The sequence below is a fragment of the Marmota flaviventris genome, chromosome 3 (genome assembly GCF_047511675.1).
Source record: "Marmota flaviventris isolate mMarFla1 chromosome 3, mMarFla1.hap1, whole genome shotgun sequence".
Lineage (NCBI taxonomy): Eukaryota > Metazoa > Chordata > Mammalia > Rodentia > Sciuridae > Marmota > Marmota flaviventris.
The window spans coordinates 48,575,706-48,603,372 of NC_092500.1; the positions used below are offsets into that span (position 1 = coordinate 48,575,706).

Consider the following 27,667-nt stretch of genomic DNA (forward strand, 5'->3'; position numbering starts at 1 on the left):
TCTGCCCTACAAAACATGCTAAACAAATAGTTTGAGAGACATGGCTGAGTAAAAACAGCTAAATTAGTTACCAACTTCTCAAAAGTGGTATCTTAATTTAGAAAATAAACTGGGAATAATTTTTTCCATTTTCAAAAGAGAATCCATTATGGTGTACTAGGAAACCCTTAGGCAGAAGTTCCCTGAAAGATTTTTGCTAGATTTGAATATTTAAACTGATGAATATGAACCACCAGCCCAGGAATGTTTAATATCCACATTTTAGTAGTGACAAAAAGTCCTATTTGTGAAAAAAGTCTGCAGCTATTTATATTACAAAACCCTCTCCCCCAAAAGCAGAGTAGAGTTTAAAATGAAATACAATTTTAAAATACTAAACACGAAGGAAAAAGTTAAAAGTCTAAGTACCTCATTCATTTTGGGATGGTAGAATTGATTTAATTTTCCCATCATTACTTTTTATTTTTTGTGGTGCTAGGTTTGAACCCTGGGTGTCATGCATGCTAGGGCAAGCACTTGGAGCTACATTCACCGTCAGTCCCAAGGTTTTCCATGCACTGCTGCTTCTGTAAGAAAAGCAACTGATTTACATAGAACCTCAAATTTTATACCCATCAGTTTATATAAATGACCGTTAGCCTTCTCACATATTATTCTCAGAGTATACTAAAATAACACTTTGGTCGAAATTCATATTTTTCCTAATTGTCCTTCGACATTGAAGAGTAGTATTTTTATGCATTTTTTTTTTTAAACTGACAACTCACATTATTTTGATTTTTCTTTTTTTTTTTTTTTAAAGAGAGAGAGAGAGTGAGGAGAGAGATAGAGAGAGAATTTTTTAATATTCATCTTTTAGTTTTTGGCGGACACAACATCTTTGTATGTGGTGCTGAGGATCGAACCCGGGCCGCACGCATGCCAGGCGAGCGCGCTACCGCTTGAGCCACATCCCCAGCCCGATTTTTCTTTTTTTAATATTTATTTTTTAGTTGGACACAACCCCTTTGTTTATTTTATTTTTATGTGTTGCTGAGGATCGAATCCAGGACCTCACACGTGCTAGGCAAATGCTCTATCGCTGAGCCACAACCCCAGCCCCATTACTTTGATTTCTAAGCTAGCAATTTTTCTTCTTGAACTATTCTCTCAGCACTTTCAGGATTCTGATTAGTGGCTACCTGAATTCAGTCTTCTCAATATGATGCTCCTGCCTTGCCATGAAGTCCTCAACTCTGGAGATCTGTTCTTCTCCTATCTATGCAGTATTAAAAAAAAAAGGGCTGGGATTGTGGCTCAGCGGTAGGTAGAGCACTCACCTCACATAGGTGAGACCCTGGGTTTGATTCTCAGCACCATATAAAAAAGTGAAATAAAGGTATAAAAAGAAAGAAAGAAAAAGAAATGGCAAAAAGATAGTATTTTTCTATATTTTTTTAAAAAAGCTTTTTTGGTTGTTAGAATTCTGACACATTATGAACTCTTAAAGATCAATTTCCTTAGAATGCAATTATTTGTTATAAAGCCTTTTTTTTTTTTTTGACTAGACATGAAAAAAAATCTTCCTCTTCAAAATCAGAAAACTGAGGTATGTTTTCAATGCCAATCAAAATTCTCTACTGAATGCTTATGGTGTACAGTCCATTTTATCTAGCAGTTAGGGGAAGGTCACAAAAGGATGTCACAATCTGTTATGGAGAGAAAATACAAAGGAACATATTGTGAACAAAGCTGAGTTGAGAGAATGTATAAAAAGCTACCTCAACTGGGTTTTGGGAACTAGAGTCAGGAATGGATGCAAGAGAATACTATTAATCCACAATTTATCATAAATGCCTATTACCTGCCAGAACCTATTCTAGGTCTATATGTGTATCATACTTGCTTAGGTTGCTAAGCAAGCACGACATCTGTGATTTTGAATTCAGCTTTCCCACTAAAAGAAGCTTATGAGTAGCGTTGGAGCAAAAAGTATTGGAGAGCACCCATTTCAGAGTTCTAAAAGTCTAAAATAATCAAGCAGAACATCACATATATTACCCAACAAGCAGTCTTTCTCAGTAATTATATCAAGGATGCGATACTACAGTGTCTGTAAAATTATCTACTTAAAAAAATGGGAAAGATAAAAGGCACTGAAGTAGCCTGGGAGCATACCAGTGGTAGAGTGACTGCTTAGCATATATGGCCCCTGAATTAATTTTCAGCTCAGGCACGCATAAGTGCACATACACACACACAGGCATTGAAGACAATTTAGGGAGATGTTACTATGACCTTCAAGGAAGGCCCACAATTAACAATGGGTGGCAGCCTGAGAAGATGTATACCAAAAATAAACCCACACACAAGTATTAAAATTTAAGTAATAAATAAAATTCATCCAATATGATGGTAATTTTAAAAATTAAAAAGATGAAGTTTTGAAGCTAGGAAGGTGAAAGACACCATTTTGATAAGTCGACATTAAGTTTTTAGGACATTTAAGTAGTACTCTGAAAGCCATAGCAATGAGGGATTGAAACAAGAGGAAAATCTTGTTGTTTTTCTAAAATACCAATTTTTTAAAAAGTTAATCTTTTTTTTAAAGAGAGAGAATTTTAAAATTTATTTTTTAGTTTTCAGTGGACACAACATCTTTGTTTTTTGTATGTGGTGCTGAGGATCGAACCAGGGTTGCACACATGCCAGGCGAGTGTGCTACCGCTTGATCCACATCCCCAGCCCTAAAAAGTTAATCTTTAAATGAGATTTTTTTTAAAAGCATAGAATTTAAGTATGTTTCAGTACCACCTCTTCCCTAAAAAAATTGCTCTCATTTGCCCAAAATACTATTCCTAACAATATTAAAATACATCATTTCAAATGTATTACCTGTAATAAAATATTGAACTCTCATCTGCTTATTGCTTCAGTTTTTGCTTATTTGTTGCTTTCCACTAGTCTACTTTACAATTTATTAACATATGCTTCCATACACCTTCTCTAGCAAGTGCTTTCAAATATTTATCTTTATAAAGCCTTATTTGTAAAAGCAAAAATTCCCTATCATAAGGGCTGCAGATGTAATTCGGAGGCCGATATTCATCCCCACCACCACACACACACAATCCATATTAAATAATTGAAAGCAAGCAAAATGATAGAAAATATGGACACAAACTTTTAATTTATTCCCCTCAGTGCTGGGAATCAAACAAGGAACCTCACACCTCACACGTTAGGCAAGTGCTCTACCACGAAACATACCCCCAGGCCGCATGAACTGGTATTTTTTAAACTGAGGACATTTTTTGTAAACACTAAAAACCAAATTAGCATCCAACCATAAGCTTTAACTATAAACTTTTCACAATACAATGCCATGATTAACTTGGTAGACCCACACACTAATTAAAACACTTATTAGAAATTGCAAAAACCTAAGCTAAATATTGCCAAGAGTTACCCCTCTGGGTGTAGGGCCCACATACTCTTGCCAGCTTCAAGATTCAGGTCCCAAGGCATTTAATAAATTTGTACTAAACACCTACATCAACACATTACCATTAAAAAGTTCCTGGCATTGTGGACTTTAGTTCCAAAAATAACCACAGAAAGCCAGGCACATGCCTATGGTAGTCAGTGGTAGAGCACTTGACTCACATGCACAAGGTCCTGGGTTCAATCCCAGCAGAGAACATGTTTACATAGTCATACATGACCAGATAAGTAAAAAGGCAACTAAAATTGTTAGATCATTCACTATTATTTATTAGAAACCACTTAAGCCAGACTGCCATGTGCTGACCCAAGTGTGCAGCACTAAAGAAAACAGCAATTTCTACCCCTACTAACCTGCAATGTTTGATCTGTCTCAGAGACTCTAAACTGCAATATACTTTCAAAGTAGGATGGCACGGTGACTCCAAAAAGAACATTGAGATCTGTGCCTCTGATTACCCATACAGGCTATTATGAAAAATTGCATGCAAAATCCAATAATTACATTCTTGAAACCATTCTTAAAACATTTAATAAATTGTTTATTTGTAAATCAATAAATAGTATACCAAACATAAAAATGTAGAGACATTAGTAATCAATGTACATACAAAGGATTCCACTCTCAAGGATGAACGTTGAGTAAACAGAATTCACTGCATACATATAAATGTGTGTCATTTACGGACTCGCCTCAGAAAGGATGGATTATTCTTAGTTCTTCCCTAGTCTTATAAATTCCAAACTAATAAAGTTTTATTGTGTTTTGGAACTTCCCTAAAGCTAAAGTAGACATTTGTTTGCTACTTATATATGTATACAGATGGGTAAGTCACGGAGGTACGAGTGATTCTGTTTTTGAAGTTTAAATGAACAATGTATTGTTAGTAGTTGGCTGTACAAAATTATCCTTTGGTTCCATTCTAAATTTACAATCCAGGTTTTTTAATGCCCTCCTTTGAGTATGTACAATTGTCACACATGAGTAAAAATAAGTACTTAAGACTTTAAATTAAGGTGATTATTTTTGCTTAAGATTAATTATAATCAAGTTACTTTATATAGACTGAGAGATAATTTTAGAATTCAAAGCTCTGGCCCTGTCTCTCTTTTTTTTTAATATCTTTATTTATTTATTTTTATGTGATGCTCAGGATTGAACACAGGGCCTCCCATGTACTAGGCAAGCGCTCTACTGCTGAGCCACAATCCCACCCAGCCCCTTATCCTGTCTTTCTTGAAGAAAAGTGATGCACAATTTCTGGATAATTCAAAAAAAGTTACAACTTTTCCAGCTAGTTTTAATAAACAGTTGTTTATCAAACTTCTGAATTCACTGGTTTCTAAAACAAGCCTTAAACCAAATTCTGAAACCTAGGAAACGATTAAGAACCATATAACCTAGTCCAAAAGGTGTTTCAAAGTGTCTTAGAATCACTTTTCAGCTTATAGGAAACAGAGGATGTAGAATAAGTTTATTTTTATTTACATAGCACCAAATATAACTATTAACTTATGAAAGAACTTATGAAAAAGATCAGAAACTTTCAGAGTATCTAAAAATTATTTTTTGGTGCCAGAGACTGAACCCAGGTACTTAACCACTGAGCTACATCCCCAGCCCTTTTTATTTTTAATTTCAAAACAGAATCTTTCTAAATTGGTGAAGCTGGCCTTGAACTTGCAATCCTTCTACCTCAGCTTCATTACTAGGATTACAGGTGTGGATCACCACATCCAGCACAGAGTATCTAAAATTTAAATATTATGTTTCTTATACATATTTTTCTCCTTACATGAAAAGTACTAAGTAATTTCATTTAAATGTCTTATATTTTTTTAAAAAAAGAAAATTAGGTACTTCTCACTTAAGAGAGTTGAAATTATTTAAAATGAGGGGTGAGGGTAAAAAAATGAGCTATATATATCTAATGTAAATTGTATTAAAAACCCAAATATAAAATATAAACAGAAGGGAAACTTTCTTAGAAGGCAATACATACTAACTACTTTTCCTCCCAAGGTAAAAATTACATTACCAAGAAATCTAAGCAGTTTGAGTTTCTTGCTCTTATAAATGTAATAAGTAAAAATAAAATCCATAGGGTCAAAATATTTAGGGTTATAACTAGAAATATATAATTCTACTTTTATGACAAGGCAGCTAGTTGAAATAAGTTAACACAATCATTTGAATTGGTTGTCTGCACACTGGACAGGGCTTATTCCTTTTCTTCAGCTTCTTTGCACATGTGAAGCATGACATAAGATGTCCTGTTTTACCATGAACAATGCAACCATTTTTAGGTCGACCTTGGCAAATCACACAAGGTTCAATGGCATTAAGGGGGAAACTAGATTCCATACTTTCTTCTTTGTCTTGTGTTTCTTCCTTCTCAAACTCTTTGACATCTTCTTGACTGCTATAAATAATGCTATTTGAAGTTGATGGCTGAGAATAGTCCTCACTTTCTTGTGACTGGGAGGCTTGTGTGATCTTATCATTTTCCTCAAAACATGATTCTTTGGAATCATTTGTTGTAATTTTTTTACCATCAGGCACATCCAAGCCCTCTTCTGCCTGCGTTGAGCTTTCTAATTTGGCTTTCTCAGAAATTCCCCCTTTATCTTTCCCTTTATCTTCAGGAAGCCAGTTCTCACGAAGGGTCCAACATCTATTGCAATGTGGTGGAAGGGGAGGATTCATTTCATTGCATGAAGTACATTTCCAATAGTCCTTCAATGAAGAAATACAAAGTTAATTTCTGTAACCCTTTAATTACTAATCATAACAATGCTGGTGACTGATATAATTAAGGTAAAATGTATCACAGTTCAATTTTCAGCATTTGTTTTACATAAAATAGTAAATATGTGCAAGACAAATATAGTTATTATCAAATATTGGAAATTCACTGAGAGATTTTAGGTACTTTTACCCACCCATGTAATTGAGATGATGAATGTTCATGTTTGACTACAGACCCTGGGTTTGACCCCCAGCACCAGGAACAAACAAACAAACATATTGCACACTTCAGAGAGACAACAATTTAAAAAAGAAAAAGAGTCAACACTGGGATGGGGATGTAGCTCAATGGGAGTACTTGCCTAACATGTACAAAGTACTGGGTTCAATACCCAGCACTGTGGGGTGGCAGGGAATGTCAATATGTGTTCTCTCTTCATGTACTTAATAAGTACTTTTTTTAGCCTTATCATGCTGAAAAACCCCAAAATTAAAAATATGTTATTATATTTTAGAGTACCTAAAATATATATTATATTAACTGTGTATCTATGATTTTTTTTTTTTTTTTTGGTACCAGGGAGTGAACTCAGGGGCCCTTGACCACTAAGCCACATCCCCATCCCTTTTTAATTTAGAGACAGGGTCTCACCGAGTTGCTTAAGCACCTAGCTTTTGCTGAGGCTGGCTTTAAACTCGGGATCTTCCTGCCTCAGCCTCCTGGAACCACTGGAATTACAGGTGTGCACCACCACTCCCAGCTGTGCCTAACTCATTTTACAAGGCCAGCAATACCTTTTTGAAGACACAGTCACAGCGGTTCATTTAGTTAAGGATGTTTTCTTCTGTACTGAGGCCTGTATCCACTCCCTTAAAGGCTCAATCCTGGACACTGTTGTACCTAGTCTACCTAATCAATCTACATGAAATCTGCCTTTCCTAAAGAAAAGTCACCCAATCCATCAGTGACTAGGACTCTAAGATGTGCTCTAAAACCATGGTTCAACTGAGTGTTCCCGAACTCCATACACAAAGGAAATGCTAAAAATCATTCTTGTCAGCAGCCACTGCCAGGTAAAGACTACCATTCTTGGATACAACCCCAAATGTATACCCTGTACTTGTCTACCCTCTCCTGTATTCTCTTCTCTCTTAACTGCTCAGTGCTTCTCCCTTACCCTAACTTCTTGAGGCCCGACTCACTTGGGATGATAAACTCCCCCTCACCACACCTCTTACTGAATAATGAATAACTCCTTGTCTCCTTGCCTTAACTGAAGCATGGCCTTGCCTGAGGACATTTTACATGTGAAATTTGCTTTAAGAAGTCCTTCCTATTGGACATGAATAATATAACAAGTTAGATTGCCTGTCAAATGACCTAACACAGTAGCAACAAGAGTGGAGATTATTCATTCTCCTACATTGGTTCTCTGTTGTCAAAGGTGGCTACCGTTACCTCCTAAACTAAAACTAAAGGTCTTGCTGGATGCAATGGTACATGCCTATAACTCCAGTCACTGCAGAGGCTGGGGCAAGAGAATTGCAAGTTTGAGGTCAGTCTTGGCAATTTTGCAAGACCCTGTCTCACCAAAAAAAAAACCAAAAAACAAAAAAAACATTGGGAACATAATTCATGGTAGAGTGCTCCTGGGTTCAATCTCCAGTACTGCAAAAACAAAAAGCAAAATAAAACTAAAGGTCTTGCAAAAGCAGGGTGGTGCTTCAAAGAGTTCAAAATATAAAAAAGTTCTAACTCCCCACATAAAACTAAACAAATGTAGTACCAGAGTTCACCATAACAAATTAAAGAAAAATACTTTTAACCATTAGACTTTAAGTTTTAACTTAAATCACCCCATTTCATGAAGTAGGTTAGATATATTCTTCTAATCTTGACCTTGGTATATATTTTTTTAATTCCTTAAAGAAGCAGATAAATACTTACAGCTAAGGAAATTTCAGGATCTTCTTCAAATGAATCTGTATCACTTTCCCCTGCCTGATACACAGTAACTCGATACACCTAATAAAGTAAATTCATTAGTGTCAATTCATCACCTTTTCTATTCTACCAGGAAAGTTTCTTAGTTAAGTCCTAAACAGATAGTATACACTACTACTATATATAAGAATTCTGAGACTGAGGGTATAGCAACAGTAAAGCACATGCCTAGCACATGTAATGCCTTGGGTTCAATCCACAGAATGCATGCGCGCGCGCGCACACACACACACACACACACACACACACAGAGGCAAGAAATTCTGAGACAAACAAAAGTCAAATGCAGCAAGTACAAACAAGAAAAACAGTTTCCTAAACTGGTCTTGACTCACTCACTCTCCTTAACTAGAAATAATTTCACAGCAATTAAATCCTCACCCACCATGGAAAAAGTCAATAGATAAATATAGGGGTAACCCTGGACTCTGCGATGTTTTATTTTTATAAAAAGTAAGTTAGAATTAAAAGGTAAGAAATTAATTCAATATTTTAAAATATAGACCATTACAAGAATGCTTATTACGGTCTATTGAGTTCTTGGCATTAGTAATTCAAAAATGAGACAATAAGGAAATACGTAAGCTCAAGTCCACAAACCAATATTCTAATTTGAACAAATCGAGAGACAAGGATTTCAATCTAAATGTATTACATCTTTAATTTAAGCAAAGTCAATTAATATGCAAAATATTTAACAACTTTCTAATATAATTAAAGAAAATACCTCATCATCTTCATCAGAGAGTTCTTGTCCTTCTTCACTAAGGCTATAATCCTCTGAATCAAGAGACTCAACTTCAAATTCTACACTAAATTGATCTGAAACTGAGTCCTGATCCAACCAATCACTGGAATGTTCACTCACACCATCTTCAATATCCTAAGGGGAAAAAACAAAATTAATATACGTATCTTGGCCTCTGTAACAACTTCCTGACTCATCCCTGTGCCTTTTTTCCTCCTCAGATCCATCCCGTATATCCAACGTAATCTAGACTAAGGTTCAAAGTTGTTAGTATTATTTTCCCTGTTCAAAAAGCTCATTACTAGGCTGAGGTTGTAGCTAAGTGGTACAGCACTTGCCTAGCATGTGTGAAGCACTGGGTCTGATTCTCAGCACCATATATAAATAAAATAAAGGTCTATCAACAACTTTAAAAGAAAAAAAATCAGAGAAAAAAGGCATTTAAAATCCCTTTGCAGTGAAGGTACATCTAGTATGATATTAACATTTCATTCCTCTCCAACTAGGCACTCCTCCTCCTTTACTAAATAAGGACACTCAGAGACTGTTTCCTAAACTGGTCTTGACTGACTCACTCTCCTTCACTAGAAATAATTTCATAGTTTCTAAATCATACTCATCCTTCTTTGGCTAAATCTCTGCCAACTGAAAGAGCTCTGACACTTTGAATTATCTTTACTACTTGTGTATTACTGATACACATAAATTATGCAAGACAACTGCATGTTTGTCATCTGAATTATAGCAATTTTGAGAGCTAAGACCTGTCTTAATCATCTTTATATATTCAGATTGGTAGAATGCTAGACAGACATATTTACACAAATACAAACTTAGTATTGGTGATTTTTAATGAACTTTGAAAATAATTTGTTTTGAAGAGCTTCCAGATTTAATTTTTTAAATTTATTTTTTAAAATTATGTATTTGTATTTAATTCCTCATTTAAGTTAATTTTTCTTCTTTTCTTTGGTACCAGGGAGTGAACCCATGGGTGCTTAACAACTGAGCCGCATCCCCAGCCCTTTTTATTTTGAGATAGAGTCTAAGTTGCTTAGGGCTTTGCTAAGTTGCTGATGCTGGCCTCAAATTTGTGATCCTCCTGCCTTGGCCTCCAGAGTTGATGGGACTACAAGTGTATACCACTTGCCAGGCTCATTCACGTTTTAATAAATTATGTAACCTAATAAGACCTTCAGGTCCTTAATATTTGTTGTCCATGGCTGAGGGTAGCAACACACTAAGCAGAGGGCTACAAATTTTAAAAGTATATTGGTCTAGGAAGCCTGGATATAGATATTATTCTTGATTTGCCACCAAGTAGCCATTTAACCTTGACGCATCATTTAACTCCTAAAGGCTACAGTTACTCTAAAAGAAGTTTAGACTAAATGATCTTTAATAGCTCTATCATTTCTTTTTGTTTTTCCCCTGCAGTACCAGGGACTGAACCTAGGGCCTCATGAATGCTGGGCAAGCGCTTTACTATTGAGCTACATCCCCAGTCCTTTTTTATTTTAAGACAAAGTCTTATTAAGTTGGCCTAGAACTTGGGATACTCCTTCCCCAGCCTCCTATGAATAGCTAGCATTACAGGACTGAGCCCATTTTTTAAAACAAAACTAAACAGTGGATATTATTTTACAATCTCTAAGGTCAAAATATTTTTTTAATGTGATGTTAGAAAAATAGTAGAAAAAGTAACTTCATCAGCTTGATGCATCTTAAAGAGATCTAAAGAGAATCAGGTTAGAGTATATAACTTATCTGATAAAGTGACCCCCTTCAATTAACTAGTCTTCAATTAACTAATCTTTAGTGAACAATTATTATAAGGGAGTAAATCACAAGAAAAAAATTAAATCTTAGAAAGCACATTCTGTGGCAACGGTCTGCACTGTGGGATATTACAAATCTGTTTTAACAAATATGGTTTGCCAATTTGTTTACCTGTTATCTATGGCCACTTATTGTTATGGTAAGAGTTTAGAAACTATGATAGAAACCAATGGCCCTTAAAAACTTGCTTCTCATACTGAGCAGGAGCTCATGCCACCTAGTGGCTGACATGAGTAACAGCTCTGTTAAATACTCTGGAAGACACATACTCCTATAATCACTGTTTTGGAAGAAAAAAAGCAAATACAGAAGTAACAAGAACACATAAAATGTAAGAATAGGATTATTATCATAACTGGTTCAATCTCCTACATCTTCTAGAGAACTATAAAATAAGCCAGGCACAGTGACTCATGTGTATATAATCCCAGCTACTTTGGAGGCTAAGGCAAGAGGATTGCACATCTGAGGTCAGTCTAGGCAATTTAACAAGCAAAACCCTGTCTCAAAATTTTAAAAATTCCATTTATCAAAATGCTTAACAAATGGAACATTGGAATTTTCTATTAGTATTAGAAAGTACTGATACTCTTACCAACCAGGCACAGTGGCACACCACCAAGGGACTCAGGAAGCTAAGGCAGGAGGACTAAAAGTTCAAAGCCAGCCTCAGCAACCAAAAAGTCTTAAGCAACTTAGTGAGACCCTGCTCAAAATAAAAAAGATTGGGGATGTGGCTCAGTGGTTAAGTGCCCCTGGGTTCAATCCCCAGTACCAAAAAAAAAAAAAAAAAATACTGACACTCTAATCATCCATGCAATACTGAACCGACACTTCAGGGATCTGACAGACATTCCCTGATGTCTAGATCTATGTATATAGCAAATATTAAGTTCAGACTATGCTAACTTATTTGTTAATGGCTATAATGAAAGTTTAGGGCTTTGTTTTGTTTGCAGTGCTGGGGATTGAATATATGGCCTTGCACGAGGCAAGCACTGTACCACTGAGAATAAAAAACATTTTAACTCTAAATATTCAAGATAAATTTGCCTTAGAAACCCAAGAAACATAATTGAACTAAACTTATAGTCTTGTTTCCTTATTTTTAAAAAAGTACAACTTTCAAATTCTTAGACTATACTCCAACATATATGAATTTACTATTAGGGTAGTAGTTCACAAAGACTCTCTAATATAGGGCAACATTAAAAACTATGAATATTCGTACTACTTCACCCTTACCAGAGTTATTCCATTATCTTTCACCCTCTCCCCAAACCTGGAGTTAGAGGTGGGAAATCTATGTAATAATTATATTTGAAAGTTAAATTTCCCCGTGTTCAGTAGCAACATCACACCATACATGTGCATTCTATCTGTACGCTTATTATGATTGTCAGGCCTACATTTAAAATACAAGAACTTTATTTTATTTGAAACAAGAGTATTACCGGATTTGATGGAGTCTCTATTGATTCACTGCTACTGCTTCTTTCACAACATATTTCCCTTATTACACACAGAGCCAGGCTTTCATCAAAGGAAAGGGAAATACTATCAGATTTGTGACGCTTTCGTCGTTCACCAGATAATTCATCTGAATTTTCTTCTGGATATGGAAGGAAAAAGAGGATGATTAAATTTATGTACTGTAGGATTGATTTAAAATTGAAATGTCTTTAGCATGTCTATCATATAGTATTGATGAAATTAAACAGAAAAAAATGATAAATTACTATTAATGTTTCAATAGTCAACATTTTCACTAGATCTGTCCACCTAAAAAGTTATAGCAGCGCATTTTTTAAAATATTTTTTAGTTACACATGGACATAATATCTTTGTTTTGTTTATTTTTATATGGTGCTGAGGATTGAACCCAATACCTCACATGTGTGAAGCAAGCGCTCTGCCACTGAGCCAGAGCCACAGCCTCAGCCCAGGGCATATTTTTATAAGTTTTCCCATCTTCAAGAAATTTGCCTCCATAAGTCACAATAACTTTAATCCATCAAAAGCATTTACTAATCAAGCAATTATGATTTTTCTGTCTAAACTTTAGGAAGTAAGATTTCTTTTCTTTCTTTTTCTTAAAAAAACCAATAATGTCTAATTTGCATAGAAGGCATTTGGGAGTTTTTGTTGGTAGTGGCCTTTTACAGTATTAGGGATTGAACGCAAATGCTCAATTACTCAGCACAGAAGAGTTTTTTTTGTTTGTTTTTGTAGTGCTGAGGATCCAGAAGGTATTCTTTATGGTTCAGTTTCATCAATACCCTGCTTTATTCTGTATTTAAGAGACAGAGTCTCACTACATTGCTCAGGCTAGCACCAAATTCCCCAACTCAAGCAATTCTCCTGCCTCAATCTCCAGAGTAGCTGGGACTACAGACACAACAACAGCATGTCAGGTACCCTGTATTTTCAACACAAGTCAAGACCAGTGAAAACTTTCACTTTAAATAATAAATTTTCTCTAACTTAAAAATAAAAAGTCAAGAGTGCTAGTCAAATCTGCCAGACATGAATGAGATATCAGATATTGAAATAGTATAGGTCACTGGTAGAGCACTTGCCTAGTACATGTTAGGGCTTGAGTTCCATACCCAGCCTAGCAAAAGAGAAAAAAAAAAAAAAATCTAAATAGATCAAAAAGCCAAACATATAACAAAACTATTCAAAAACCTAAGAAAACATTTTTTTCCATCAAGCATGCTAATAGCACTCTCCAGCCCAAGAAAATTTTCTTTTAATATAGGATGGGGAAGCATGCTAATAGCTGCATCTCCAGCCCAAGAAAATATTCTTTTAATATAGGATGGGGAAGTAGAACACTGCAAAGCACTCAAGAAAGTATCAATATCAAGAGCAGACCACAGGGCTAGAGTTGTGGCTTAGTGGCGAGCACTTGCCTTACACATGTAACATTGGGTTCGATCCTCAGTACCACATAAAAATAAGTAAACAAAATAAAGATAGTGTGTCCATACATAACTGAAAAAATACAAAAAAAAAAAAAAAAAAAAAGAGGAGACCAGAGGAGCTAAGGTGTAGCTCAATGGAAAAACATCCAAGGAGAGTGCACAAGTCCCTGGTCCCTGGGTTCAGTATCCCCAGCACCAAAAAAAGGAAAAAGAAAAAAGACAAAGCAGAGTGGCAGCATACACCTATAATCCCAGCAACTCAGGAGGCTGAGGCAGGTTCAAAGCCAGCCTTAGCAACTTAGCAAAACCCTAAGTAACCTAGTGAGACCCTGTCTCAAACTAAAAAATAAAAAGGTCTGGGGATGTGGCTCAGTGGTTAAGCACCTCTGGGTACAATCCCCGGTACAAAAAAAAAAAAAAAACTAAACCATGTTAACGTTGCCATGGCAAAATAAAATACCATCAATATAAGCTAGAGGGCAACTAGAAGAAAATATCTACAACATACACAATAGAAAATGGCTAATACAGCCACATTATACAAAGTCCTCCTTCCAAAGACTTGATTTTTTTTTAAATTCAGAAATAGGAAAAATAAAGTCATAGAGAAATGCAAATGGCTAAGAAACTTTGAAAAATCTCCTACCTCCTATTGAGCAAGAAAATGTAAATTGAAATAAGACATCATTTTTTGCCCATGAGAATAACACAAATTAAAAATGTTAAGATTTGAGAGGAAAGATTTTTATACACTGTTCATAGGAATATAAAAATGGTACAACAATTTGCAATTTATCTTACAGAAATGCCTACATAATTATTTAAGTTTATATATGAAACTATGTTCACTGCAATCTTTCATCATATAGGATTAACTAAAATGTAATCTATGTGCCTGGCCGAGTGTGGTGGCGCACACCTGTGATTCCCGTGGCTTGGGAAGCTAAGGCAGGAGGATTTCAAGTTCAAAGCCAGCCTCAGCAACAATGAGGTACTAAGCAACTCAGTGAGACATTGTCTTTAAATAAAATACAAAAAGGGCAAGGGATGTAGCTCAGTGGTCGAGTGCCCCTGAGTTCAATTCCTGATACCTTAAAAAATTAAAAAAATATATACATATATATATACAGACACACACACACACACACACCACTTTATATATATTGCCCAGGCTGGCCTTAAACTTTCAAATCTCCTGCTTTAGCATCCCAAGTAGCTGGAATTATAGGCATGCAACAACACTAAGCCCAGTTAGTTATGAATTTTAATCAGGCAACAGCCCCTTCCTCCACTATCTTTTCTCTGGAAAAATGTTCTCAGCAATTTTAACCTTTTCTTTAATTCTAAGATACTATTTACTTTGTTTTAAACCCAATGGTAAATTTTTTACTTATTAAAAATAATTATTAAAAAAATTTAACTGCTGCCAGGTGTGGTGGTGATGGTATATACCTGTAACTCAGCTACCTGGGAAGCTGAGGCAGGAGGACCAGAAATTTGAGGGCAAACCGGACAACTCAGCAAGGCCCTGTCTCAAAATAAAATTTGAAAAAGGACGGGAGATACAGTTCAGTGATAGAACACTTGCCTTCTATGTGCAAGATTCAATCCACACTGTGTATATGTCTCTCTCTCTCTCTCTCTCTCACACACACACACACACAATTAACCACAATGGTAACTAAGAATTTTGGCTACAATAAAGTTTATCCTTGTCCCCATTATAGAGTAAACTGTGCCCATTGTCAACCAGAAAAAAAAAAAATGTTACTAAATGCTGCTAAAACTGCTATCCTATAGACCAAATAAAGTAATAGAAGAAATTCATTCAACTAAACCAAAAGCAGCAAAATAATTTCACTAATCCTAAAAGTACTAATTTCATTAGAGAAAACACCACACAGCTGTTTACTATACCAAATAAATATTCATGAATACCTGTCTCACTAATTGCTCTCCTTCTAGATGAGGTAGATGGTCTAGAAACCAAACAAGAAGATGAAGGCTTCTCTTCTTGTAGTTCTTGCACAAGGTCCTAAGCATTCAAGAAAAAATAAAATATGTCAATTTAAACTTATAATGCCAGGAAGTTAAAATTCTGTTTTGTATAAGTATCTGTGCAATTTTCAAGAAACATTTTACTAAAATGAATTTATTTAAAAATTACCTTCTGATCACTCCCACCTTCAAGGTGACACCTGTTCTCACTCACTAATGTGCTGGAATCTGATGGTTCTAAGACAAAATAAAAATGGAAATCACAAACTAGGAAAGAAAGAGCTATCCAACATAAAGCCCATACACAATTTAACCTTTCAATAAACATTAAACAAATGCTTTCCAAGTGCCATCCACATGCTATGTAGTTATATGAGAACTCAATTTTAATATAAGATACCTGAAAGAGTAATTATAAACACATTAAAAGAATATACAACAGCAAAGAAGGTAAAGCGATGATTATTTGATAGGGGTGGGGGAGGGGGGTCTGAGGAGCAAACAATCAGGAAGGATTTCATAACAGAGTAGGTGAAATAGGACTTGCTGGGAAGGACATTCCAGATTGAGGAATAACATGTGAAAAATCATTCAGATGCAAACTAACTGTTGCTATTTTAGGAAATTAAGGACAGTTTTACTAGAAATCAAACAAATCAGAAATGTAAAGGGTCCTAATGTCAGACCAACAGCACAAGGATGTCAACAAGCAGTGCGTCATTGCATTCCTCCCAGTAGACACTTCAGAATCTTCCTTAAGACAGTATCGAAGCCACTCATCACTAAGGGGACTTAGTTCAAGAAATAAAACTGATTTCCTAGCTCACAGATCCATTATCTCCAGAGAACAATCAAACCCCTCAATTACAGTGATAAACTGCTCTGACAAAACAGTAAAAAAAAAAAAGAGAGAGAATAGAGGCAGGGAAACCACTGTTAAACAGCAGCCTAATAATTACTTTTATTCTTGGATCAGATGGTAATATTCTTTTCTGGATTTTAAATCCTGACTATGGTATAGTAAGTATTCAATTCTACACAAACTAACACCATATTAATAAAATACTATCCTGTATGATGCAGAATGCAAACCTCAATGAGATAGGAAAGAGAAAAGTGCAATACAACAAAATAATCAGAGCAACAGAAAACAAAAGAAACTTAATATAGAATAGTGGGATCACAGGGGAATGGTCAATTCATTCTGAAAACTAAGCTACTGAGAGCTTTTCTTAATTGTAGTTCAAGGATGGACATTTGGAAAGCTATAGCATACTGGAGCCAACTTCTAACAACACTCAAAAAAAGCACAGTACATTTCTTCCCAACTCAACGTTTATAATCTGAAAATGAGAGTGTTTACACCATGGAATCAGCAACCACTTCAAATCAAGAGATTCTCCCATGGAAAATGGGTTAAACATTTATCAGCATTCTCCTGTATATTTATTTACATATGCATCTTTCTGAAACAAAACCCCAGGGCCTTCATCAGATTCTCAAAGGAAGATGCAACTCAAATATGACCAGTTAAAAACTTCAATTGAAGGAATTAAAATGCCATTTACCTACAAAAAAAAAAAAAAAAGGGAAACAAAGCTTTTGTCTACTATAAAAAGGAAAATACAAAAAAGAAGACTTATCCTTTCAAAGAGTTCAAACTAAGTAACTATATTCCTTTCCAAAGCATCTCAACAGGATTCTCAAGGTTTGACACACCTCTTCACTGAGCAGAGCTTTTGAAATTATCTACCTCTCAAAATAAATCCTGATATCCCAAGATTTAAACTAATATAATAGGATATTCGACTTTATATTAGAATCTTCCTACTATTTTAGTTCACATCTATTTCTTTCTACTAAAGTTTGTCATAATTTTATTTAATTTTTTTTTCATAATTTTATTTAATATAGAATTAAAGTAACAAGAGAATCAAGTCTAGGAGTATAGCTCAGTGCTAGTGTTTGCCTACATATATGAGGACCATGGGTTTGATCTCTGCCATAACAAAATAAAAAGGCAGATGCAGTGATGCACACCTGTAATCCCAGATAATTGGGAGGCTGAAGCAGGAAGACAGTGACTTTGAGGGTATCCTGAGTACCTCAGGAAGACCCCATTTCAAAAGTTAAATGAATATATAAAGAGAATCACAATTATAAAATATAAGCACAGAGAAGTATCTCCAAAACTTTTTTTTTTGCCATGCTAGGGATCAAACCCAGTGCCTCACATATGTTAGGCAAGTGCTCCCCCATTGAACCATACTCTCAGCTCTTAATACAAAATATTATATTTATGATGTTCAAAATTAACTTACCCTGCTGATTGACTACCACCAAATTTTTGTAGATCATTGTATATATTTTCCTTGTAAGAAGAAAAAAAATCAAGAGATATACATTTTAAAATTTAAGTACATATTTTGTATGAACTACTACACATACTCAAAATGACACTTTTCAAATTATATTACAGGCAGGCTTTTAGATTTTAAAAAACAACTAAATAATTAGTAATAGTGATGACAGCTATTTTCAACAATCACAAAGGTTTCTCTAGCTTAAAGATTCACATCTCCATTTCCTGACATGAGTTTTGTTTAGACTTTATCACCCCAGCAACTTATGCAAACAGAGGGTAGGTTAGCATATTTATTTTTTTTAAATTTTATTTTAGTTGTAGATGGACACAATACCTTTATTTTAAGTGGTGCTGAGGATCGAACCCAGTGCCATACCACATGCAAGGCGAGCACCCTACCACTGAGCTAAAACCCCAGCCCAGCATACTTATTTTCAAATTTCTAGCACTCTGCTTAGAAAGTAATAGGTTATATAAAACCCATTTATAAGCTGGGCATACTGGCACACACCTATCATTCAGTTACTTAGGAGGCTGAAGCAGGACGATTACAAGTTTGAGGTCAGCTTGGGCAACATAGCAAGGCCGTAACTCAAAAAAATAAAAGGAGCTACAGATGGTATAACACCCCTGGGTTAAATTCCCAGTACCATAATTTTTTAAAAAAATTTTTTAATTATATAGGAATTAGATTATAATCCTGACTGTATGTTACTCAGGACTGAACCCAGGGTCTCATACCTGCTAAGCAAGTATTCCACCGCTGAGCTATCCCCAACCCTATAATCCCGACTCTTACCAAACTTAGACAGTCAATGAATGGATTTTCTTTCTTGATTTAAAATTTATTTAAAAATAGAGCCTCCTCTTCACTCAAATACAGACTGGGAACATACTATGAACTAGTCACTGTGGAATGAGAAATCTCTGCCCTCATGGAGTTTATACCCAAGAGAAAGACAACTCTTATTCTAGTATTCATTGATGTCATGATTCAGTCTTCTCTTTCGTTTTTAAACTAATGATCAGACAATGTTATTTGTTGCAAAATACCACTGAGCTACATCCCCAGTTCCTGAAACAGCAATTTAAACCAACAACAACCAAAAAAAGTCAATATTCTTATTCATATTCAAGAATTTTTTTTCAAGTCAGTAATTTCCCCATTTTCTGATCTCTCAACCTATCAGAATTTAAATCAAGCATAACCTTAAGATTATACTTTCAATATCAGATACTACATCGCCAAACATTATCAGAAGATTTAATACTGAAAATGGTACAAAATCATCAAGTTATTTCTTAAACATACAAAGTTTCATATCCCAAGGCCAAGGATAAAATAACAATGAATGGATATTAAACATAAGAGTTTACCAATGGAAAGATGGTTCTATAATATTAAAGAGATTAAGGGGTAGGGTTGTGGCTCGGTGGCAAAGCGCTTGCCTCGCACATGTGAGGCACTAGGTTTGATCCTCAGCACCACAGGAAAATAAACAAACAAACAAAAAAGATATTGTGTCCATGTTTAACTAAAAAAAACAAAGATGAAAGCTGGGGATATAACCCAGTGGTAGAGCACATTCTTAGCATGCACAAGGCCTTGAGTTCAATCCCCCATATTAAAATAAAATATAAATAAAACTTAAAAATAAGTAAAAATAGCTTTTGGTGACAAACTACACTAATTTTTCCCCTACTCTTTTTGAGCTATGTCTTTTTCTAGTGTTCAATAATGAATATATACATTATGCTTATAATGAAATTGTTTTAATGACACAAATATTCTATTTAGTTTCCATCTTTGTAGCCACTTTTTTCTTGTGATGCTACAGATCAAACCTAGAATCTTATGCAAGGGAGGTAAATTCTCTACAATTGAATATACCCCCAATCATTATGATATTAATGAGCATTAAATATTAGTAGAATCTAGTGAATTGTTGCAAATGAAAAGCATCTATCCCACTTACTAAGACATAAATGCTAAGGCTCAATACAGACCAACTAGGCTAAACCAACTGCAACAAATTTGAAAGGTAAGAATGACTAAAAAAGTAGTTTTCAGTTCCCAGAATAATTCTGGAAATGTTAACTGCCATAATGGTAGTATGTGACAAAAAACAAACACAAAATAAAACTGATTTCCAAAGTAACTGAGATTCAAATTTAAGCTTTATTAACATGATGGCATAAAGACTACCTTTGGCCTGGCATGATGGCACACACCTGTAATCCCAGCAATTTGAGAGGCTAATGCAAAAGGATCACAAGTTTGAGGCCAGCCTGGGAAACTTATGATCGTAATTCAAAATAAAATTTAAAAAATTTTAAAGAGCTGAGAAAAAATTTAAGTGGCAGGTCAATCCCCAGTAATACTGAAAGAACAAATGAGTAGATTATAAAGACTGCCTTTGGAAGTGATCAGAATAATAATTTAAAATATATAATTGTAGCTAACAATCTGAATGCTTTCCACGTGTCAAACAGTATTTTTTTTTTTTTTTGGTAACATGTCTCTTCATGAGTTATTTATAACCTCTACACAAGGTATTTACTTATCCCTATTTTAAAAATGAAAAAACTAAGGCTTAGAGAGGTTAGATCAATTTACCTATTCACACTGCTAGTAAATGACCAGGCTAGGTCTCAAATACAGATTTATAAGAGTCCAGAGTTCATGTTCCCCAACAATATGCTATAGAACTAAGAAACCAATTTCAGGGCTGGTGCTGTAGCTCAATGATAGAGTACTTGCCTAGACATGAAAAGCCCTCGTTTGATACCCAGCATGCCACCAAAACAATTAAAAATTAAAAAAAGAAAAAGGAAAAACTCAATTCTAGATTGATTGATTGATTAATTTATACATACATACCTGGTATTGAACTTAGGGGCACTGGACCACTGAGCCACATCCCCAGCCTTGTTTTTTTTTTTTTATTTAGAGATAGGGTCTCACTGAGTTGCTTACTGCCTTGCCATTGCTGAGGATGGCTTTGAACTCGCTTTCCTCCTATCTCAGCTTCGGGAGCCGCTGGGATTACAAGCATACGCCACCGCACCCAGCTTAGCATCTTTTATATATACAGCATTAATTATTTATTACTGACAATAGGAAGTGAGAGTGGAGGTCAGCTGAAATGTTTGCCCAGCTGGCTTTTTATAATAGCTAGAGAGAAGAATTTACCTGTGCTCTTTCACAGAGAAGCTTGGCACTCCAAACAAATCTCCTAGAAGATCATTTGAACAATATACAATATGTTGTTGCTTCTCATCATATAATCGTTTAGTCATAATATACTGGCCAAGATAAAATATTACCTGAAATAGAAATACGATATCTGAGCATTAAAGAAAACTAAAAGTTGGTTTCAAATATATTCAACTAATATCCCATTTATTCAAACAGGATTAAACTACCAGCAACCACATCCATAACCATGTAGAATAACCACTATCTTGTACTTAAATGTGTTTTTTTATTCCTTGCAAATCTTAACTCTGGCTCAGCTATCGAGGTTCTAACACTTAAGAACAGAAAAAGCAGCAAAAGTTTAGAAACCAATTACCTCCCACCCCCAAATCAACTAAAATATGGCAGTGTCCTAGTGCCATTTAGTAAATAGTCACAAACAACACACACCTCAATAGCCTCTGAGGTCATCACAGAAAAGAAAGACAGGAAAATGACCAATGACATCAACTCAACAGTTTGGGAGAATTCAATTAAATAAATCCAGATATATTAATATACACTATAATAAATAATAAAAATGACCCTGAACCATTATTATATTATATTCCATGTGCTCTATTAAGACAAAATAGGCAACATACTTTTCAATTATCCCAACAACCACCTAAATATGTACAGCGTTTTACAGTTTACAATGTACTTTAAACAAGTATAGTCTCATCCTTCTGGTATTTCACAGAATGATTATTACTGTATTAGAAATGAAGAAGGGTCTGGAGCACAGCTCAGTAATACAGTATATGGCTAGCATGCCCAAGGTCCTGGGGTTCAATCCCAGCATCAAAAAAAAAAAAGGAACAAAGTGAGGAAACTGATCCCTCTTCTGACTCGAAGCCTTGTGCACTTTCTACTACCCCATCTGGCTTCCACCACTTCCCAATATGATCCTAGACAAAGATCCTTTACCTGAAAACTGCATCAGACACAGCCCTCTAAATGTGTATGTTTTGCAACCACGGATCCAACTAACCATGGGTTAAAATTATTCTAAAATAAAATTTATCGAACCTAAGCAGAATTTCTTATTCCCTTAACAATACCACATAATACCATGATATGAGGTATTACAGGTCATCTAGAGATGTTTCACGTATATGGGAGGATTTGCATAACTTATATGCAAAAAACACACTATTTTGTATAAGAGACTTGAACATGGGTGATGGGGGCAGGTTACCTAGAATCAACTCCCTGTAGATGGCAGAGAAGGATTATACTATGTTACTGCTAAACAGTTTTGCAGAAGTATTCTATGTCTTAATGAGGATCTAGAGTCCTAGCAAATATCCCTTGAGGTAATTTATAAAAGTGTGGCTGGAAAGAAATTATTAAACACTATGTTTAATAATTTCACAAAGTTTAGGACCTCCAGAAGTGGGGGTGAGGGCCAGGCGTGGTGGTGCATGGAATCTCTTCCTGCCCTACTATCTATCCTGTCATAAGAAAAGAATCTTTAGTGGTTTGAGTAATTCATATCCCACAAACTAAAAGGAAGAGATGGGGAATGGAAACATTTCATTCACAGTGAAATTTTGCCCAAAATGGCCCAATCTCTCACTGAAAACCTTACTTCTATAAACTTCAAGAGAATACATTGAAATGCTGTAGCCATTAAAGAGGACATATGTTCATGAATCGGCTCACCTCCAGCCCAGAATTTCAGTACAGTATATTGTACTTGTGTATCTCTGGTGCATAAGTTCTTAACCTGGGATCCAGGGATGCCCAAGAAGTCCTTGGATAAAATTCAGGGAATCCATATATATATATATATGTATTTCTATCTTTACTTTCACTAAATTCAAACTGAAATTTAGTTTTTAATTATGAGTACAGGCAACAAATCACAACACTATTAGCAGTACCTGTGATTTTGTCACCAATAAAAACCACAGTATCAAACTATGCTTATGGCAAACACATCAAAATATCACTTCATTTCCTCATTATACTCTAATCATATTTATTAGTTCATTAAATTAGCATTTAATGTGTTAATTACACAGTATGTCAAATGACCATAAATAAAGAAGGCCATATATTAAAACATTCCTTATATCTTAAATCAGCTTACCTCTTTCATAGTGTAAGTGTCTTTTTGTGCACCAACAGACTTTAACAACTTCAAAAGCAATGGCTTTGGTCTAACCTACAAAGAAAAAGAAAACTATAAGCCTTGCAGCAAACACATGCAGAATAAAGTTGTCAGTAAAGGTAGTAGCAAATAACAACAATAAGGTAACAAACACTATGTTTATTGATTTCACAAAGTTTAGGACCTCAAAAAGTGGGGGTGGGGGCCAGACATGGTGGTGCATGCCTATAATCCGAGCAACTCAGGAGGCTAAGGCAGGAGGATCACGAGTTCAAAGCCAGCCTCAGCAATTTAGCAAGGCTCTAAGCAACTTAGCAAGTTCCTCTCTAAATAATATATAAAAAGGGCTGGAGATGTGGCTCAGTGTTTAAACACCCCTGGGTTCAATCCCTGGTACCAACAATAACAACAAAAAAAGAAAAAAGCAGCAGGGCTGTGATGTGTTTGAGTGGTAGAGCATTTGCCTAGCATATGTGAGGCTCGGATTTCCAGCCCTGGTTTAAAAAAAAAAAGGTAGCAAATAACAATAAAGATAGCAAACACTATGTTATAAGGTTTTACTAAATACAATAAATAGACTATATAAATTGAATATCACATACCATGGTTAAGGGGATTAGAAAAAAATGTTAGAGACTAATTATTATGCTAATTATCATGGAATCATCAAATTTCTAAGTTGTGAATCCAATTCCAAGTGCATGCTATCTTTTCTCCTCTAGCTATTTCTAGCATTTGCTGCTTGCCTTACAATCATAAATAGTAGAGATCCAATGAGCTTACTGTAAGCAAATTTACACAAGAGAAAAAAGTCCATCTTTGAGGTGATTCCTAAAGATTTAAGGTGTGTAGTACATGTTCAACAACTGTTTGTCAGATATATACTTGAAATATAAACCAACGAGGAAGAAAATGCTAAGTTGTGGTTGAGGGACAAGAGTTACATTCTCAGATCTGCTCTTAATTATCCTTGTCAGCTTGGGTTAGTTATTTTAAATTCTCCAGTATTAAGGAACCTAATCCATAGAAGATCTATTTATTGTAGTACTAGAAATTTAACCCAGGAATTTTGCTCTATCACTGAGCTATACTCCCAGCCCTTTATTTTTATTTTGTGACAGGGGCTGGATAAATTGCTGAGGCTGGCCTGAATTATGATCCTCCTGCCTTAGCCTCCCAAGTGGTTGGGATTACAATCAAGTGTCACCATGCTCAGCCCAATAAACTTTTATTTATAAAAACAGGCAGCAGCACAAATTTGGTCCAAAGGCTATAGTTTGCCTGACTCTAGAGTTTTTTCAAGTGTTATTAATAATTGACATGGGGGAGAATATGCTTATGTTCTTTCTCCTTTCCTATTGCTATATCCAACTCTGCAAAGCTCAATCTTTACAATTTGCCACCACCATACAAACCGGTGTCTCTACACCTCTCTTCAATATGGCCTGTCCTGATTCTGAAATCTGACAGCATGCTCAATTAAGATATAATGCTCAAAACCAGATTTAAGAAAACTGCCTATTTCCAGCTAATCAGCAAAACAAATTACTTAATAACTGAAAAACTTAAAAGTACCCAGGGCCTCAAGCATACAGGGCAAGCACTCAACCTTCTGAGCTATATCCCCTACCCCATAATCTTGTATTTAAGAACAAAAGATAAACCCCAGGTGGTGATCTAGATGTAAAAATTAAAATTACAGGTGATACGTGGATAATCTTGGGACAAGAATGATATGAAAATTCAAAAACCAACAACAATTAACAAATAAAACTTCAAACAATGTTCTCAATGGGAAAAAGATAACATCAAATTAAATGGACTATTTTTAAACAACAAAAATTCAATACTCTAGAAATGCTGAAAACTACTCAAATTAAAAAAAAAAAAAAAGAAAAATGGACAGACCAGACCAGTCAAATCCCAGAATAAGCAAGTGATTCAACAAATGAAAAGATGCCCCACCTCCTCAGAGACTTGGGACATATAAATCTAAACAACAGCTTCATACTTTTTACACACACACAAAAAGTCAATAGTAATTAGACTGGGTCACAATTTATTTTACAAACAACAATTGTTAAATGTTTAAGGACCTGGAAATGCTAATTATCTTGATTTGATCATTACATGTATATGTATTAAATTATTACACTATATCCCACAAACACTGTACAACTGCATGTAAGTTAAAAAAAAAAAAAAAACAACTGGTAAAATTTAGTGTAGGCAGGTGTAAAAACTGTCACAATCTTTTGGTGAACAAGTTACCAATCAGCCTATAATTTGGGACTCAGAGTTCTATTTCTAACTTACAGAGAAGAAACACATAATAGTTGCACACATAAAGCAGTACTATTTGTAACACTCAAAATTGAAAGGCAATTTTAAAGTCTATCAGTAATGCTAGAAATGTAGCTCAGTGGTAGAGCACTTGCATAGAATGCATAAGGTCCTGGCTTTAATCACCGACACCCGCCCCCCCCTACCAAAAAAAAACTCTATTGGTAAAAGCACTGGTATACCATCAACTATAGGATAATATGTAGCCACTAAAAGGAATTCTATAGATTTTACAAGTTATAGAACAACTCTGGTTTAATCCTGTTTCAGTAGAACAAACAGTAACAGCTTCAAATTCACACATTAATATATGCACATAAAAAAAATTTTAAAGGAGACATGGAGAAAAGACTGCAATTTTCAAGTATTACTTTATATATTTTTCTAATGCTTAAAACCTTTACAAATAGTATGAATTATTTTTGTGACTTTTAGAAATCACAAAGTTAAATACAACAGGTCAAACTAGAAAAAAACAGTAGGTCACATAAACACAATGTCAATACCCATGCTTAAGAATGGAAGTCACTCCATTTTGTGAAAGACTAAGAAAATTCTGATTCTTTTGATTCACTTTTACTCCAGACAATTATCCCTGAGAAAGAATTTAAGTTACATACCTGAAATTTCACCTTAAAAGCCTGGCTATAACTTGGGTTTATATCATTTACTTGATCATCTCAAAAAGTAAGTTATTTTTAAAAGTTAACACTTTAGACAAAAATACCAACCAGGGTCTCTTGTTCCGAAGCTGGAATCTGTGAGGTGCTTACAGCACCATCAGTAGACACAGACATGTTGGTATTGCACATTGGCCTACAAGTAGGGGAAAAAAAAAAATACACACACGATAAAAACTTGAAATAAAACATGTGAAAAAACCCGAAATCATATATAAAGGAGATAACGTCTTCAAACAATACCTTATGAACCAAAATTATTAGCAAGTCGATCCTTACCTGGATCAGTACATAAAATGTGCCGCACGTCTGTGAACACGGGTGTCTATCTTCAATCGCCAGTGAATACAACTGGGAAAAGGAATGGTTTAAATAGCCTCAGCCGTAGGACAAGTCAGGACTTAGCTCCTCCAACGACAGTCTCGGAACGTGTCCGAACTTGACCAGCCTAAGAGGAAAAGCTGAGTCAACCAGCCCAGTCTCGCCCAGATTAGGAGCTGGGTTCACACAGGCAACCCAAGAGGCACCTGTCACCCTCCCGACCCCCAGCCGGGAGCAGTCGGGGGTCCGGAAGCCCCCAGAGGCTGCGGCCTCTACCCTGGGCTCCAGAGCAGACCCCCACCCCACCCCCACCCCCACCCCAGTGCGCGCCCGAAACCCCGCCCACTTCGCCGCCGGCGACAAACAGGCTTCTTTCCAACAAAAACTCCACGAAGCCACGTGCCCCCCACCACGAATAGCACAAAGGGTGCGCGCGGGAAGGGGTTGGACTCCAAAGCCAGCTAACCGACCCGTTCACCGCCCACTACTAGAACTGAACCCTCCTTTCCAGGCCCATACCTGCTCAACACTGGGGCTTTTGGCTTGGAGGTGGGGGGGCGCGCGGAGGGTCCTTCAAGGCGCCCCAGTTTCCTTCACCCGGAGCACTTGGGCCTCGGCGACAATCCCACTCGCGGCCCAGACCACTGGGCGCTTGAACGCACTAAGTCCCGCGAGAAATATAGTTCCTGGCGGCGGAAGCGACAGGAACTCGGCTAGAGGGGTTAGGGCTGCCCCTCGAGTTAAATTTTTGGCTCCATTTTCTCCTCGGTACACAGGGCCGCAGAGACCGGCGCAGAAGCCAAGGGCCGCAGAAGCTAAGCTCCGCGGTGAGCGCCCCCTACCGCCCGCGGG

General features: G+C 35.9%; 1 protein-coding gene across 4 annotated transcripts; it reads right to left on the bottom strand.

The window, feature by feature from the left end:
* Positions 1 to 3,150: 3,150 nt before the first annotated feature.
* On the bottom strand, positions 3,151 to 27,667 carry Mdm2 (MDM2 proto-oncogene). 4 transcript variants are annotated; one of them, XM_027924364.3, is made up of 12 exons: positions 27,335 to 27,667; positions 26,774 to 26,845; positions 26,546 to 26,630; positions 23,451 to 23,525; positions 21,308 to 21,441; positions 18,071 to 18,120; positions 15,919 to 15,986; positions 15,690 to 15,786; positions 12,279 to 12,436; positions 8,965 to 9,120; positions 8,181 to 8,258; positions 3,151 to 6,220 (listed from the first exon to the last, which is right to left on the bottom strand). In XM_027924364.3, the coding sequence occupies exons 3-12, from the start codon at positions 26,624 to 26,626 to the stop codon at positions 5,648 to 5,650; spliced, it is 1,470 nt and encodes a 489-aa protein (XP_027780165.1). In that variant the 5' UTR covers positions 26,627 to 26,630; positions 26,774 to 26,845; positions 27,335 to 27,667; the 3' UTR covers positions 3,151 to 5,647. The 4 variants fall into 4 exon arrangements, with proteins under 4 accessions (XP_027780165.1, XP_027780095.1, XP_071465796.1 ...); XM_027924294.3 differs by having other exon boundaries at positions 26,774 to 26,942; XM_071609695.1 differs by lacking the exon at positions 26,546 to 26,630 and having other exon boundaries at positions 26,774 to 26,942; positions 27,335 to 27,666.